The sequence below is a fragment of the Solenopsis invicta genome, chromosome 8 (assembly GCF_016802725.1).
Source record: "Solenopsis invicta isolate M01_SB chromosome 8, UNIL_Sinv_3.0, whole genome shotgun sequence".
NCBI lineage: Eukaryota > Metazoa > Arthropoda > Insecta > Hymenoptera > Formicidae > Solenopsis > Solenopsis invicta.
In genome coordinates this window covers 5,157,802-5,171,399 of record NC_052671.1, presented here as the reverse complement: position 1 = coordinate 5,171,399, position 13,598 = coordinate 5,157,802, and the positions used below count along the sequence as shown (strand labels likewise).

The following is a 13,598-nucleotide window of genomic DNA, read 5'->3' as shown; positions in this document are numbered from 1 at the left end:
TGAATTTTAGAAAGAATTGCTTCTGTTTAATCTTAGATTTTATTTTTATATATAAATAAAAGCATATTTTTTAGAGAAATCAATTCTCAAGTTGGGTAAAAGTCATGTACGTCTTTTGAATACATTTTAATCTTCCAATAAGGGTTGGAACAATTGAAGAAAATGTATATAAAAATATATGTATATGTTACAATAAACACACTTAATTACATTACATTTATATTGAAATCGTAGAGCATTATGTCTTAATCTCATTTTTTTTATTAAACGTTGATCTTTAAAAATATATATGCAGTACAAAAATGCTTAAGTATCTAATGTATATGTCTTGATCATCTATCATACAATTCCAATCACTCATCAGTATTGATCTCACATAATTGTTACGAAAATATATGTATATTCTTCGGCGTCGATATCACTTATATTAGCGTCATATGTTTACTATCTATTAAGCTATAAAGGATCTCTACAGGCTTGGACTTCTCGTTGCGTAATTCCCTCATTTCTTCGCATATTTGTTTGACATACTTCTTATGTCGTGGATGCCTAACGATACAATATTATTGTTATTAATACAGTTGCGTCATTATTTGTATATGATATATAATATATTACAATCAGGGTTGAGTAAGTTTTTTTTTAACTAAATTAAGCTAGACGTTTAGTGGTATACGTAATCAATTTAATTATATTAAAAGTTGTATAAAAAATCAACTCAAGGTAAAGTTATGTTAAAATTAAATTAAAAGTTAAATTTTGAAAAGCATTTATATCAAATTAGAATGTCGTAATTTATCAAACTAGATTACTCTAAATAACAATTGTTATAATTTATAAAAAAAATATACTATTTAATATATAAATTAAGTATATACGAAATAACAAAGAAACATTGTTTTTATATGGAAATGTATTTTTTCTTTTACACGGATAAATTTTTATAACTTGTAAAAAAAATTAATAAGTTAAACTTATGTGTTTTAAAAATAACTAGTCAAAGTTAAAAATTAACTTTAAATTAAAAAAATATTTTAATTTTTTAATTAATTATTATTACTCAATTCTGATTATAGCATATATTATATTTATTAAATATACGTGATTGTAACTTATACTAACTTGTCTATTACGATCTGAATACTTTTTTGAAAGGCCTGTTCCTCTTCGTCGATCTCCAGAAAACTGATCATTGTTTTTATAACGGACATCTCCAAAAAGACTGCAAAGACCTCTACAGGAACTTTGTACGATATTCTTTGCAAGGACGAGGACATTTGTGCTAATATGGTATTCTTAAAACTTCTCCTGCCACTTCCGGACAGTTTGTCTCGCTCAGAGAGAATAAAATTAATGTTAACGTTAACGGGATTGCTGTTCGCTACAGATATATCATTCCCACTCATTTTACTTTCAGATCTATTCAAGATCGGCAACGTGGTTTCCGATTGTCGTTGTAAATATTCGACAATATCTTGTATGGTGTTCCATTTTTTCTCTTGAAATCGATCCCTCTCCCACGTTTGCACTCTTAAAGTACCGTTTCTTAATAGTACTATATGATTTATAGAATTTTCTTGGCAGTATTCCAATATCTCCTCCATAGTGCATAGATCTAATGTTGTAACTTTTAATCCTAATGACCAGATTTCTCGTAATACATTAATCATATCCTTTTCTCTTCTTCCCTCGCTATCAGGACTTCCTTCGCAGCATATAGCCACGTCGATACCGCATTTACTTTCGCCACCCTCGCACGCCTCGATAACAGCGGACACCAGCTTATCTAACGATATGCTAATACCAGCGCCGTATTGTTTCGTCTCCTTACCAGCCATTCCAGTACGCTCCAGAACTTTTCTAAATGACACCAACATTTTATCGTATCGACCACCCGCGGCTATTATATCTTGACCGCCTCGTCTCCGTCTATGCTGTAGCTCGCAAGTTATTTGATATATCACACCGCTGTATTGTTGTACATTGTACGTTAATAAAGGTACGACAGTAATAGGCCACTGTAAACAAAATTATTTATGTAAATAATTATTCAAATTATGTATAAATATCTTTCTACGTACGGGGTTACATTTTGAGGCTTTTGTCATAATTTGAATTGATTAAGAACATTATTCATATTTCATATAAATAAAGCATTATTTATACAAAATAAGTATTACTAAATACAATTATAGACTTTTACGAGTATATTTAGAAAATAATAAAAAATTATTTAAAAGATTATAATTTTTAATATTGGGTCATTAAGTATGAAACTTTACACATGTGAATATTAAGATATTCACATGTGTAAAGTTTCATACTTAATGACCCAATATAATAATATATTTGTTATTATAAAATTAATATTTTGGATCACTGGTTAACGAGTGCTCAATCAGTAATCAGCTTTGTTGAAAAATAATCTACTAGTTTATTTTTAGTCAATAGCATGTCAGTCGTAAGTTCAAAAATTCATAAATCGAGAGTCGTAAATAGAGGGATATTTATAAATATATATATACATATTACGATGTTACCTTAACGCCCAAACTTTCTACATTAGATATTACAGTCTCTATGTCTTTTAAGCCTTCTTTGGCTAAGCCAGCAGCGTCTCCTTTTCTTCTCGTTATTGTTCTCAAGACACTGGTGATTTTCGCAACGGAGCTTTCCGTTTCGAGTAAATTGAAAAGTGTTTCCATAGCTTGATCGGTCAAGCATAAACTTATCAAATGTGTTTGGACCTGGAATTTAGTTAATTTCCCGTCGCGAGCATCCTGTAGTATGGAATATATGTCCTGATACTTGTCCTTTTCCACACCGCAGTACATTAGAACAGCTTGTAATAGCGACGTATGATTTAGGCGCACTATAAAATTATGTTCCCGAATCTGCGGTAACTCGTTAAAGATCTCCCATATAATGAAGATCAATTCAGCCTCCGTCATTAAATTGCTATCTATAGGACTAATGATGTCGAAAGCACATTCGTATAATTCCCTTGGATGAAATCCTCGAGCCTATGGTAATTTGGTTTTAAAAAATATTAATTTACAATCATTATACGAGGTGTGTTCAAAAAGTATCGCGAATTTTGTGTTTTTTCAAAAATTATTTATTTATTCATGAATATCTATTTTGTCCCCTTCAAAGTAATCCCCATGAGATATTATACACTTGTGCCAACGGTTTTTCCAATCTTCGAAGCACTTCAAAAAATCATTTTTTTTTATCTTGTTCAGCTCCTCCTTCGATGCCGTCTTTATCTCGTCAAGCGTAGCGTAACGTCGTCCTTTCATGGGCCTCTTCAGTTTAGGGAACAAGAAAAAGTCACAGGGGGCCAGATCTGGGGAATACGGTGGCTGCGGCATCATTAGTGTGTTGTTTTTGGCCAAAAAGTCGCGCACAAGCAACGATGTGTGAGCAGGGGCGTTTGGTACGAATTTCGCGGCGAACCGTCTCATGCCCAAATCATTGATAAAAATCGAATGGCACGAGCCAATCGATATGTTTAGGTCCTCAGCAACTTCCCTAACGGTGATTCGACGATTGGCCAATACCATTTTCTCCACTTCATTAATTTTTTCGTCTGTTGTTGAAGTGCTCGGGCGTCCGGCACGCTCTTCGTCGTTCACATCTTCTCGGCCTTCTGAGAACATTTTGTACCACCGATAAACGTTGCTTCGGTCCAAGGTAGCTTCTCCGTATGCCACAGTCAACATTCGGAATGCATCCGCGCACTTAATTTCGTTTTTCACACAAAATTTGATACAGGTTCTTTGATCCATTTTTTTGAATAGGTAAAAATCGAAGACGATCCAAAACACGTGCAAGCAAAGCAGCTGTCAACAATTAAGTGAACATTCAAAATGGCCGAGCTTGTCGGCATAAGTGAGAGACATGAGTACCAACATAACGCCACAAAAAGATCGAAATTCGAATATACGTAACCCGCGAAAATTCAAAATTCGCGATACTTTTTGAACACACCTCGTATACAAAATATTATTCGTTACTTTTATTCGCTGATATAATCTATTTTGTACGATGACAACGTATTATTTCAAGTTAAATTTAAAGTTTAATCAATTTAAGATGGAAATCTTGTTTAGAAATTACTTAATACTAGAACTGCCGATGATGTCAATTTGGTAATTTTCTATTCTTATTTTCGGTTAGTGGAAAGTTACTTTGATATTATTTGTATTATTAGAATTATTTGTATACTCATTCAAATATTTTCAAAACGTTCTGTTCTGTATAATACAAAAAATTAGATTAACAGAACCAAAATAGCACATCGGTGGTTCTAGCGTCAATGTATCCTCTTGACTTAATACATACCTTTTTATCTCTGAAAACACGTTCAATAGAATATCTTCGAATATGTGAGATATTATTCCACACGACGTATCGAGCAAAAGGGGTACGAAGATCATGAGGAATGGAAACTATACTGCCAGTGCGGGTCATCAATTTCACGCTGGATTCGGTAAAGTTGGAATGCTGAACGGATTTAGGCATTAAGAGTGGGGTCGCAAGATGTATTCCGCCGTGTTTTTGAAATATCTCAACGATCTTTTGTTTGACACTTTCCTGTAGAAATTGCTTTTTTGAGGAAAGAACTGGCATTCCCCTAGCAGGCAAATTCATGTCATAAGTAATATCTTCCGCTGGCGTAACATCTTGCGTGAAGCATGATGCCACTAAATATTTATATGCTTTACTTTGACTATTAGACAACGTGTGACGCATCACTTCTTGCAATTCCGTATCTTCTAATGGCGGCGGCAAATACGCGGAAGAGAGTAATTCTTGAGCAGTAGGCCGTTGACTTGGATCGTGATTCAGCAACCAACTAATATAAGTAAAAGAATTTAATATTATTATTTTGTATTTCGTGTAACTTACAAGGAGTAGTCCAATTTGAAAATCTTTTAAGGTAAACTTGGATAGAAAAAAAGTTTATCACATATTAGAATGTCTGTATTGCCAGTTTCATAATTTAAAAAATTTTTGAATTGCAATATTTTTTTGCGTTGAAAATATGAATTTTTACCGTATGATATGAACTTGAGGTGACATATCTGTTTCCGATATCTCAGGAGGGAAAATAATTTCTTTCGAGCGCAAGTTTAACAGGATCTTGACGCGCTCCATTCCGGTAGTTAACGATTTGTACGTCATTTCGAAGAAGATAATTCCCAGACTGTAGATATCCACTTTTTGATTATAAATCGCTTTGGCGGCTTTCGCAGAAAGTTCAGGTGCTACATATAAAGCTGTACCAACTTGACCGGTGAGAGATCCCAATTCTTCCACGTCATAACTTCCACCTAGATACAAAGGATACGGTTGAAATAATTTGTCATTAATATATGCTATACTATATAATCATGCGTACTCGTACCTTTCTCAAACTGTGATTCTTTATCAGCATCGATGGTGTGAACCCACGACGATAATATATTAGTTGTGGCCAGTCCGAAATCTCCTATCTTGACATGATCGTTACTATCGAGAAAGATGTTTACGGGTTTCAAATCTCTGTGTATCATACCCTGCTGATGAATATGCGCCAGACCTTCTACAATTTCTCGAAACAGTCTCCAGTAACGTTCCTCATCTTCATACAAACCATTATCTATGGCAGTTCTTAATGTGCTTTTCTCACAGAATTCCATTTGTATATACATAAATTGAATCTCCTTTACTGTGGTATCTTCACTAGAGGTTTCTGTACTTTTTACGTCATTATTCGAAACGTCTGATGCCACTGCGGATTTTTGTGATACACTATCTCTTTCGAATTCAATACTATCAGAAGATTCGATGCGTAGTAAATTTCGCATTCTATGAAAGACAAGATTGAAATTAATTTTTTTAACAGCAAGATTTCTTTATGCGATATATTTTTATCTTTTTATGAATTAAATATAGATCTCATATATTAAAACAAGTTACGTGAAAATATTAAATATTATAAAGGTATTAAATATTATATTAAAGCTCTGCGCACAATGAAAGACTATTAAATATTAAGAATTAGAATTTTAGAATCACACAGTTTCCTCAATGAACATTATAGATAAATAAATTATACACAAAATAATAAGTTGCGCTGTATCTTGTACACATTTGTCTTGTTCATATCTATTGTGTTACATTTAATGTTCATTAAGCAAACTGATTCTAAAGTTCCAATTCCTGTTCTTAATATCTAATATTCCTCTATTATTCACAATGTGTTTTAGATATAACTAGTATTATCTTGAAAAAAATTATCTTACAGGAACGAACAGTGTTCTTCGCTATCGGAATCAGTCGAAGAGTCGCTATTCTCATCATCGCTATCAGCCACATTCGCCCGAGATTCATACGATATATTCCACTCAACGTCGCGTAACGGTGGAGCAAACTTTTCTATCTCATCACTTTCCAGTTGCTAAAATTCACGTCATGTGTATTTATAAGCACAAAAGTCTGATTATAATTATGAATTTCAATTAAATATCTAAGATATCTGAATTTAGTTCAACTATAAAGTAGAATGTTGTTACAGCTCTTCCTGTTATGAGCGACATCATCGTGAATAATATAATTACATTAACTATGTCCATTTTGTCCTGTGTGATGGCCATTCTATCTGAAGACGTGGTGATTGGCGTGAACTGACTATGCCTGATCGAATCCGTGGTACTCTCGATCCACGAATTGTAATAACGTACTACGTTCTCGTGATTCATTCTGGAGAGCAATTTCACTTCGCGCGTAATCTTCTTGTTCAGTTGTTTTTTCTTTGGATTCAATTCTATGCGTTTGATAGCGTAAATACCGCCGTCTAGTTTATTTCTCACTTTCAGAACATCGCCAAAGGCTCCTTTTCCTAACCACTTTAAGACTTCAAATTCATTTCGTATTCGCGATTGTCTACCCATCGATGGCAAATGCAATTGAATATCGATATCTGGTTCTTCCGGTTCTAAATTGTCTTCCTTCTCATCGTGATTCGGTATCGTGGGTGATAAGCCACGTTCTAACGGTATTCTTATAAAACCATGTTGTTGCAATTGTTCCGCAGACCAGCGCATTCTTTCATCATCGATAAGACATTTCGAAATAAAGTCTCTCAAATGAAGCTGAAAAAATTATTTAATTTAAAATACATGTATTGACCATTGACACTTTATGAACATAAAAATGTGCATTATTATTTAAAAGTTTGGTTTTTACTCTGTTTTTAGATATAAAAAAGAACAATTCTTTATAATTATTTTATTAAAAATATCAATTTTTAACGTACACTATTGGAGTAAAACTTATGATTGAAGTTCAATTTTTCCACATCAATATTTATCAATATTAGAAAGAAAATATTTTTAAATAACAAATTATATTTATTGCTCAAATTTTATTACTTATTATTTTGAAAATGGCAATGCTAAAAATTACTTTATTAAAAGATATATGTGAATGAAATCATGTCACTGTCCTTCACATTTTTAAACTGGAGCATTTTTTTTAAATTTTAATTGTTTCCAAAATTTAGAAATGGTTCAAACTTTTAAGTGGCAGTATATACTATACAAAAAAAAAAAAAAAATTACCTGTGGGATTACAGTTAGATCGATTTCCTCCCCGGATATGATAGTTCCTTTAAGTAATGAAAGCAGTAATATTCCATATCTGTATATGTCTGCCTTTTTACCACCTCGACCTTGAATCGTCGGAAAATCGTGTTCAGTCTTTGCTAAGGAATTTGAATGATACATATCTGACAGTCTCTTATCTAAAGAGTAGTCGGACAATCTTACAACACCCGTATGGTCTATATAAATGCTGGTGTCGCGTAAATCTTTATGCACTACATTATTCTCGTGGAGGTATCGCAACGCTTCAAGGACACCTGTTGCCAAATGTCTCAACATGTCGACGTCGACTGGAATGTTTTCCATCAGAAAGAAGGAGCACGTGGTTCCAACCTACTTTTACATACAATCAATATCGTGAACGTGAAAATTATATTTTTATGTCCATTTCCACCAATGTAAATAAACTTTGATCTTGATTAAGGGATTACAGGATCTTTAAATCGAAAAATAGAATATTTTTAACACCATGTAAAACTTTTATTTAAAAAGATAAATAAGTGTTTTTGCTTTAAAAATATGTATTTTTATCTAAAAAAAAGGAAGATGTAAAATGTAGACTAAATATGAAAATAAATAAATAAGTATAATAGCGTTCTAAAAATATTTATATGATAGCCACGATTTAGTCGCGATAAATTATCTGAAATTAAAAAACATTTTTTTTTTTGCTCGAATACTTATCACTTTCGGACCACAGAGGGAATTTTTATAATTTTATATTTTTTTGCGACCCTGAAACTGTACACATTTAAATTTGAAAATTGTTTTTCCAAAATGTTTCTTTTTCTCTTTGTTACTTGAGGAAAAAATTAAAAATCTGAAAAAGCTTCCGTGATCCAATGCAGAATATTATTAAAAATATTGCTTTAAAATTAAGCAGATAAACCATGTTTGAATTATCGTGGCTATCACTTTGAAAAATGTTCAAAGTTTAATATTTTTTAAATATAATTTTGCATCTTACTTTTTTTAACAAATGCATATTTTCAAAACAAAAACACATCTTTAAAAGTTTTACATTATGTTGAAATATATCTTATTTTAAAATTCCCTAGGGTTCTGTGAAGTATTCTTTATCTTTTTCTAATTTTTAGAACTAGAAAAAGATAAAAAACAAGTTACACCGAGATCAAAGTTAATCTATAATGATACAAATAGATTTGGCATTAATCTCACAAAATATTGCTGTTCCCAATATATGTGCACATATTTACATACCACGAACTCTTGCAGCACGTAAATCACCACGTTGTTGTTGTTCTGTAAATATTTCATGTTTAAATAATGCACGAGATTTGGATGATGCAATCTGTACAAGTGATTCAGCTCCTGCTCCAAACTGGCAATCTGCTTCATAGCGTGATGTATATCGATGGCTTCCTGAGTGGCGCATCCACCGTTCGCCATCGAGCATTTCAACGTCCATTCCGTAATGGCTAATAGTTCTCCAGTGGTCATATCTACGCCAGCGTATACCACGGAATCCTTCATGCTATGCCCCAGGCATTTTCCTCGGTGCACTTGCCTCTCGCCTTTATTACTGTCAAAGTGGATGAGCTTGGTGCCTCTATGCTCGCATAGTGATCCTTCGGAACTCTCCGACGTGCTGACACATCGACGTCTGAAACGGTTCGTCCCTCGCTCGTGTGGAGACGAAGGTATGGATCGAAAGACAGTGTCAAAATCTGTGTTCAGTCGAATCGTTTCCTTCCGAGTGCGCATTTCAGCCTTTAAGGCCTCCTGACGTTTTTGAATGGCGTCTTGTAAAACCTGAGAAAATATCAGCAATATTAGTGATAACAACAACTGAGCTTCATAAAGCGCAATCAGGATGCAATGTATTAAATCAAACCTGTCTTTCTTTATCCTCTTTCATCTGTTTCTCTTGCATCTCACACTGTATCCTCTCCTGATTTCTCGACACCATCTCTTCGTAAAAGCTACTGTAACCAGGTTTATTATGCTCATGCAGGTATTTCTGTATATGCTGACTGAATTCAAAAATCATAACTTCGCCCTTCAATTGTTGTGCCAGGTTTTCGAGTTCCGATGACAAAACTGCGACCTGTTGATGAGACAAACCTCTGCTGTCCTTCAGCTGAATGGTTGGTACTCTAAAACATCAAATAATGACAAATAATCACATATATTTTAAATATTAGATGCATTGGCTGAAAAAAGCAATTTCACAATTGTTATAAGTTTCTTTAGTATTATTATATTATTAATAAAAGATTCTTTAATATTACTTATATATTTAGATTCAGCAGAAACTAAGGGCAAGAACCAGCCATATTAATAAATTTTGTAACAATTGCAAAACTGCTTTTCCATTGAACTCAGCCATTATAAAGTAAAAGTACTATAGAAAATGCAAAACTTACTCATCAGGATATTTGTCGCAGCATATAATGTGCAAATCTATCTGCGCATAAACCTCCGCCGGTCCAGACATACCTTTCTGTGGTGTCAAGGTAACTATGATATCTAGAGGTTGCCATTTCTTTTTGTTCTTATTCTTCCTCAAGTCGCGCAACTCGTCCCCAAAGATGGACTGTTGTAAATGACAAAAAATTATTACGAGAGCTGTGACACGGTTCAAAGAACTCTTTCGCGCTTATGCGTAGCATATCGCAGTACCTTCAAGACCTCCAATTCATTTTGCTGCCGGACCTTGCATGATTCGACGTGAGACATCTTGCCACGTCGCTATTCGCCCATTATACGCAGATATTAGCGAGTTCAAAACAAAACGGAGTAATCTGAAAAAGAGAAAAATAACTTTCGTACTTGATCTGAGCATCATTTCTTGAGGATACATTAAATTCAGTAAAAACAAATCGGAGCGTCCGGCGAAAGGAGCTGTCGCGAATGTGTGTATAAACACGTGTATCATGTGTGAATGACGCGCGTGCACAGAAACGCAACAAACGATTGAAATAGGTAAGTCACGTCTGCTCACCTGGACTCGCTACACATACACACTACATCGCGACACGCTTCGCTATATTTGACGTTCGTCTTGAGACACCTCGAAAATATCAATTTCAATTTGTCCAACTTGCTCCAGAGCCCGGCTCCAGCTGAGCTGCACTTTTGGCAGTTTGTGCAACTCGTCGCGGAACACCAACTTTCGCAACTTTATTTTGAAGCGCTTCTATTTCCCGAAAAAATGGTCATTGAACTACGTAGCCAATGTCCATTTTTTTTTGCGTCGGTAATGCCCACGTTTACGTGGTTTTCAACGGTGCTATGCGTTAGATAAAGACAGCTTGTTTGTTATATAGGTGTAGCTAAAATAAATAATTATTACATCTAACAAGATCATTGATGCAAATTATTAAAAATATATATAATTACAGAATGGTAAATATTATAAAATAATAAAGAATATTGTTTTTTTATGTAAAAATGTACCCTTACTTATAATAATTATTATTTAAAACTATTATTTTTTTATGTAGATAATTTTTTAACATAAAAAAAATTAATGAATTAAAGTTTAAATGTGTTTAAAAAATAATTAAATTAAATTAAAAATTAAATTATTTAAAAATAATTATTAAGTTAAAAGTTATTAACTTTTTAACTTAATTACGTAACTTTTAATTTTTTAACTAATTATTAACCCAACCTTGATTTTAGTACATCTAAATTAATTTTATAACATAATTTCTAATTAAAATTTTTACTAATTGCATTTTATTTTATTATAATTAATAAAATATATTTGATCTTGAGTAATTCTAGTTAAAATAATCACTAATTAAATTTTAATGATAATGTAATTATCAAAAAACTTTCAAATTAATTCAAATACTACGCGATGGATGAACCAATCAAAAACGATTTGAGAGCATCATGCTGTTCGTATGACAATTTCTTTAAGCGTGTTGATTGGCTACGGGATAGAGAAATTTTCGAGTCTCCAGAAAATCTCTATCTTATATCCAATCGGTACTTCTGTCAAATTTTCTACGACACATGAAATATCAGCCTTTATGCGCAAGTATTATGTGCTCTCGCCTTAATAATTGCAAATTGCAATGCAAGTTGCAACCAATCTTTTCCAGCGACTCAAGCGACTGACAACGCGGATGGCAAGAGAGAAATTTTAACTTTGTCGATTTATAGAGGACACGCGATTGTAGAGTGAAACGCCAAACAATGGTTAGTTTTTATCGGCTACGCGCTGATCAATTCATCTATTTTTTTTCGTAGCGGAAATAGGCGTTATGAACTAATAGAACATGTGATAGTATAACCTCTTTCGCTTGTTGGAGTTTTGTTCAGAGACATGGTGCTACGATTTATTTCCTAATTCGGAATTCATATTTATTTTTTGTTCTTGTGAAATAATGATTTCTTTTCTCCTTTCAAATTTTTCACGTTGCATGTCAAGCGGGAAAGGGAAATACAAGTTTTTTGCTCGATAATCGGTTTCAAAAAGCTGTCCAATCATTCTGCGCAACCCATCCCATTTACACGCAAAAATCTTGCTGATAAATGGAATTTATTTCAGAAACCCTTAATGTTGCACGGGCACGAGCGTGCCATCACCAAAATAAAGTATAATAGAGAGGGAGATCTACTGTTCTCCGCCAGTAAGGATAAGCAACCCAATGTTTGGTATTCGCTGAACGGTGAGCGTCTCGGTACCTTCAACGGGCACAATGGCTCTGTATGGTGCATCGATGTCAACTGGGATACTACGCGGTTATTATCTGGCAGTGGTGATAACACTTTGAGAGTCTGGGATTGTCAAACTGGTTAGTGCATATGAGAGGGTCTCGTAAATTAATTTTATTTTGTGTGTCATATATGAACATGTTTTTGTATAATGTTGTTCAGGTAAGGAAATTGGACAGCTGCACACAAACAGTTCTGTAAGAACGTGCGGCTTCAGTTACTCGGCGAACCTCGCGGTGTTCTCCACTGACAAGGCATTGGGTCACCAGTGCGAGATGTTCATAATGGACGTACGAAACGTTGATTCTACATTATCACAAGAGGACGCGATCTCTAGAATCTTGGTCAATGGTCCTAGGATTTCTGCTATATTATGGGGTGCCCTCGACGAGACTATTATCACTGGTCATGAAGATGGTGAACTTAAACTTTGGGATGTGAGGGTAAGTGTTTTTTCACATTAATTATGGAAATATGAGTTGATGATAGTAATAGTGATAGTAATAAGTATTGTTTGTAATTCCTACAGACGGGAAAGAAGCTGTCCAGTGTTAAAGGTCACAAATCTCAGATAAATGATATGCAATTCAACAAAGATGGTACCATGTTTGTAACTGCGTCCAAGGATCACACGGCGAAACTTTTTGATAGCGAGTCCCTGGTGTTATTGAAAACTTACAAGACGGAAAGACCTGTAAACTCTGCTACAATATCACCGATTTTTGATCATGTAAGATTTTTGTCTTGGAGATAGTCATCCATTATTTTGATCTTTAGAAAAGATAGAATAGAATATTGATACAATTCCTATTAAATTCTACGCTATTATATAAAAATTTTTTTGTAGGTGGTTCTTGGCGGTGGTCAAGATGCCATGGACGTCACAACCACATCCGCGCGACAAGGCAAATTCGATTCACGATTCTTCCATTTAGTATTCGAAGAAGAATTCGCACGTTTGAAGGGACACTTTGGTCCCATTAACTCTCTCGCTTTTCATCCCAACGGTCGCAGCTATTCTACAGGCGGAGAAGATGGCTATATGCGTATTAATAATTTTGATCAGTCTTACTTCGACTTTCATTTTGAGTATTAAATTGATCAATCTTAAGATATATGTACATAAATCGTTCTATACTAGAATAATACTTACGTACATGTATCTTTTGATTGATAAATAAATTATATACTGTGTGTAATCATTTTTCCAAACTAAATGAAACTTAAAACAGTACTTTTTGTAAAAGAAAGTGA

At 33.7% G+C, this 13,598-nt stretch overlaps 2 protein-coding genes across 2 annotated transcripts; one reads left to right on the top strand and one right to left on the bottom strand.

Moving 5' to 3' along the window:
- Positions 1 to 238: 238 nt before the first annotated feature.
- On the bottom strand, positions 239 to 10,417 carry LOC105197320 (eIF-2-alpha kinase GCN2). Its single transcript, XM_039452925.1, has 13 exons — positions 10,296 to 10,417; positions 10,040 to 10,209; positions 9,508 to 9,769; positions 8,874 to 9,425; positions 7,611 to 7,985; positions 6,609 to 7,142; positions 6,294 to 6,448; positions 5,414 to 5,856; positions 5,063 to 5,339; positions 4,348 to 4,861; positions 2,541 to 3,023; positions 1,123 to 2,018; positions 239 to 549 (listed from the first exon to the last, which is right to left on the bottom strand). The coding sequence occupies exons 1-13, from the start codon at positions 10,350 to 10,352 to the stop codon at positions 423 to 425; spliced, it is 4,845 nt and encodes a 1,614-aa protein (XP_039308859.1). The 5' UTR covers positions 10,353 to 10,417; the 3' UTR covers positions 239 to 422.
- Positions 10,418 to 11,708: 1,291 nt separating this feature from the next.
- On the top strand, positions 11,709 to 13,594 carry LOC105196309 (eukaryotic translation initiation factor 3 subunit I). Its single transcript, XM_011162146.3, has 5 exons — positions 11,709 to 11,825; positions 12,178 to 12,424; positions 12,507 to 12,787; positions 12,874 to 13,074; positions 13,192 to 13,594. Exons 1-5 carry the CDS (start codon positions 11,823 to 11,825, stop codon positions 13,438 to 13,440), a joined length of 981 nt encoding a protein of 326 aa, XP_011160448.1. The 5' UTR covers positions 11,709 to 11,822; the 3' UTR covers positions 13,441 to 13,594.
- The last annotated feature ends 4 nt before the right edge of the window (positions 13,595 to 13,598 follow it).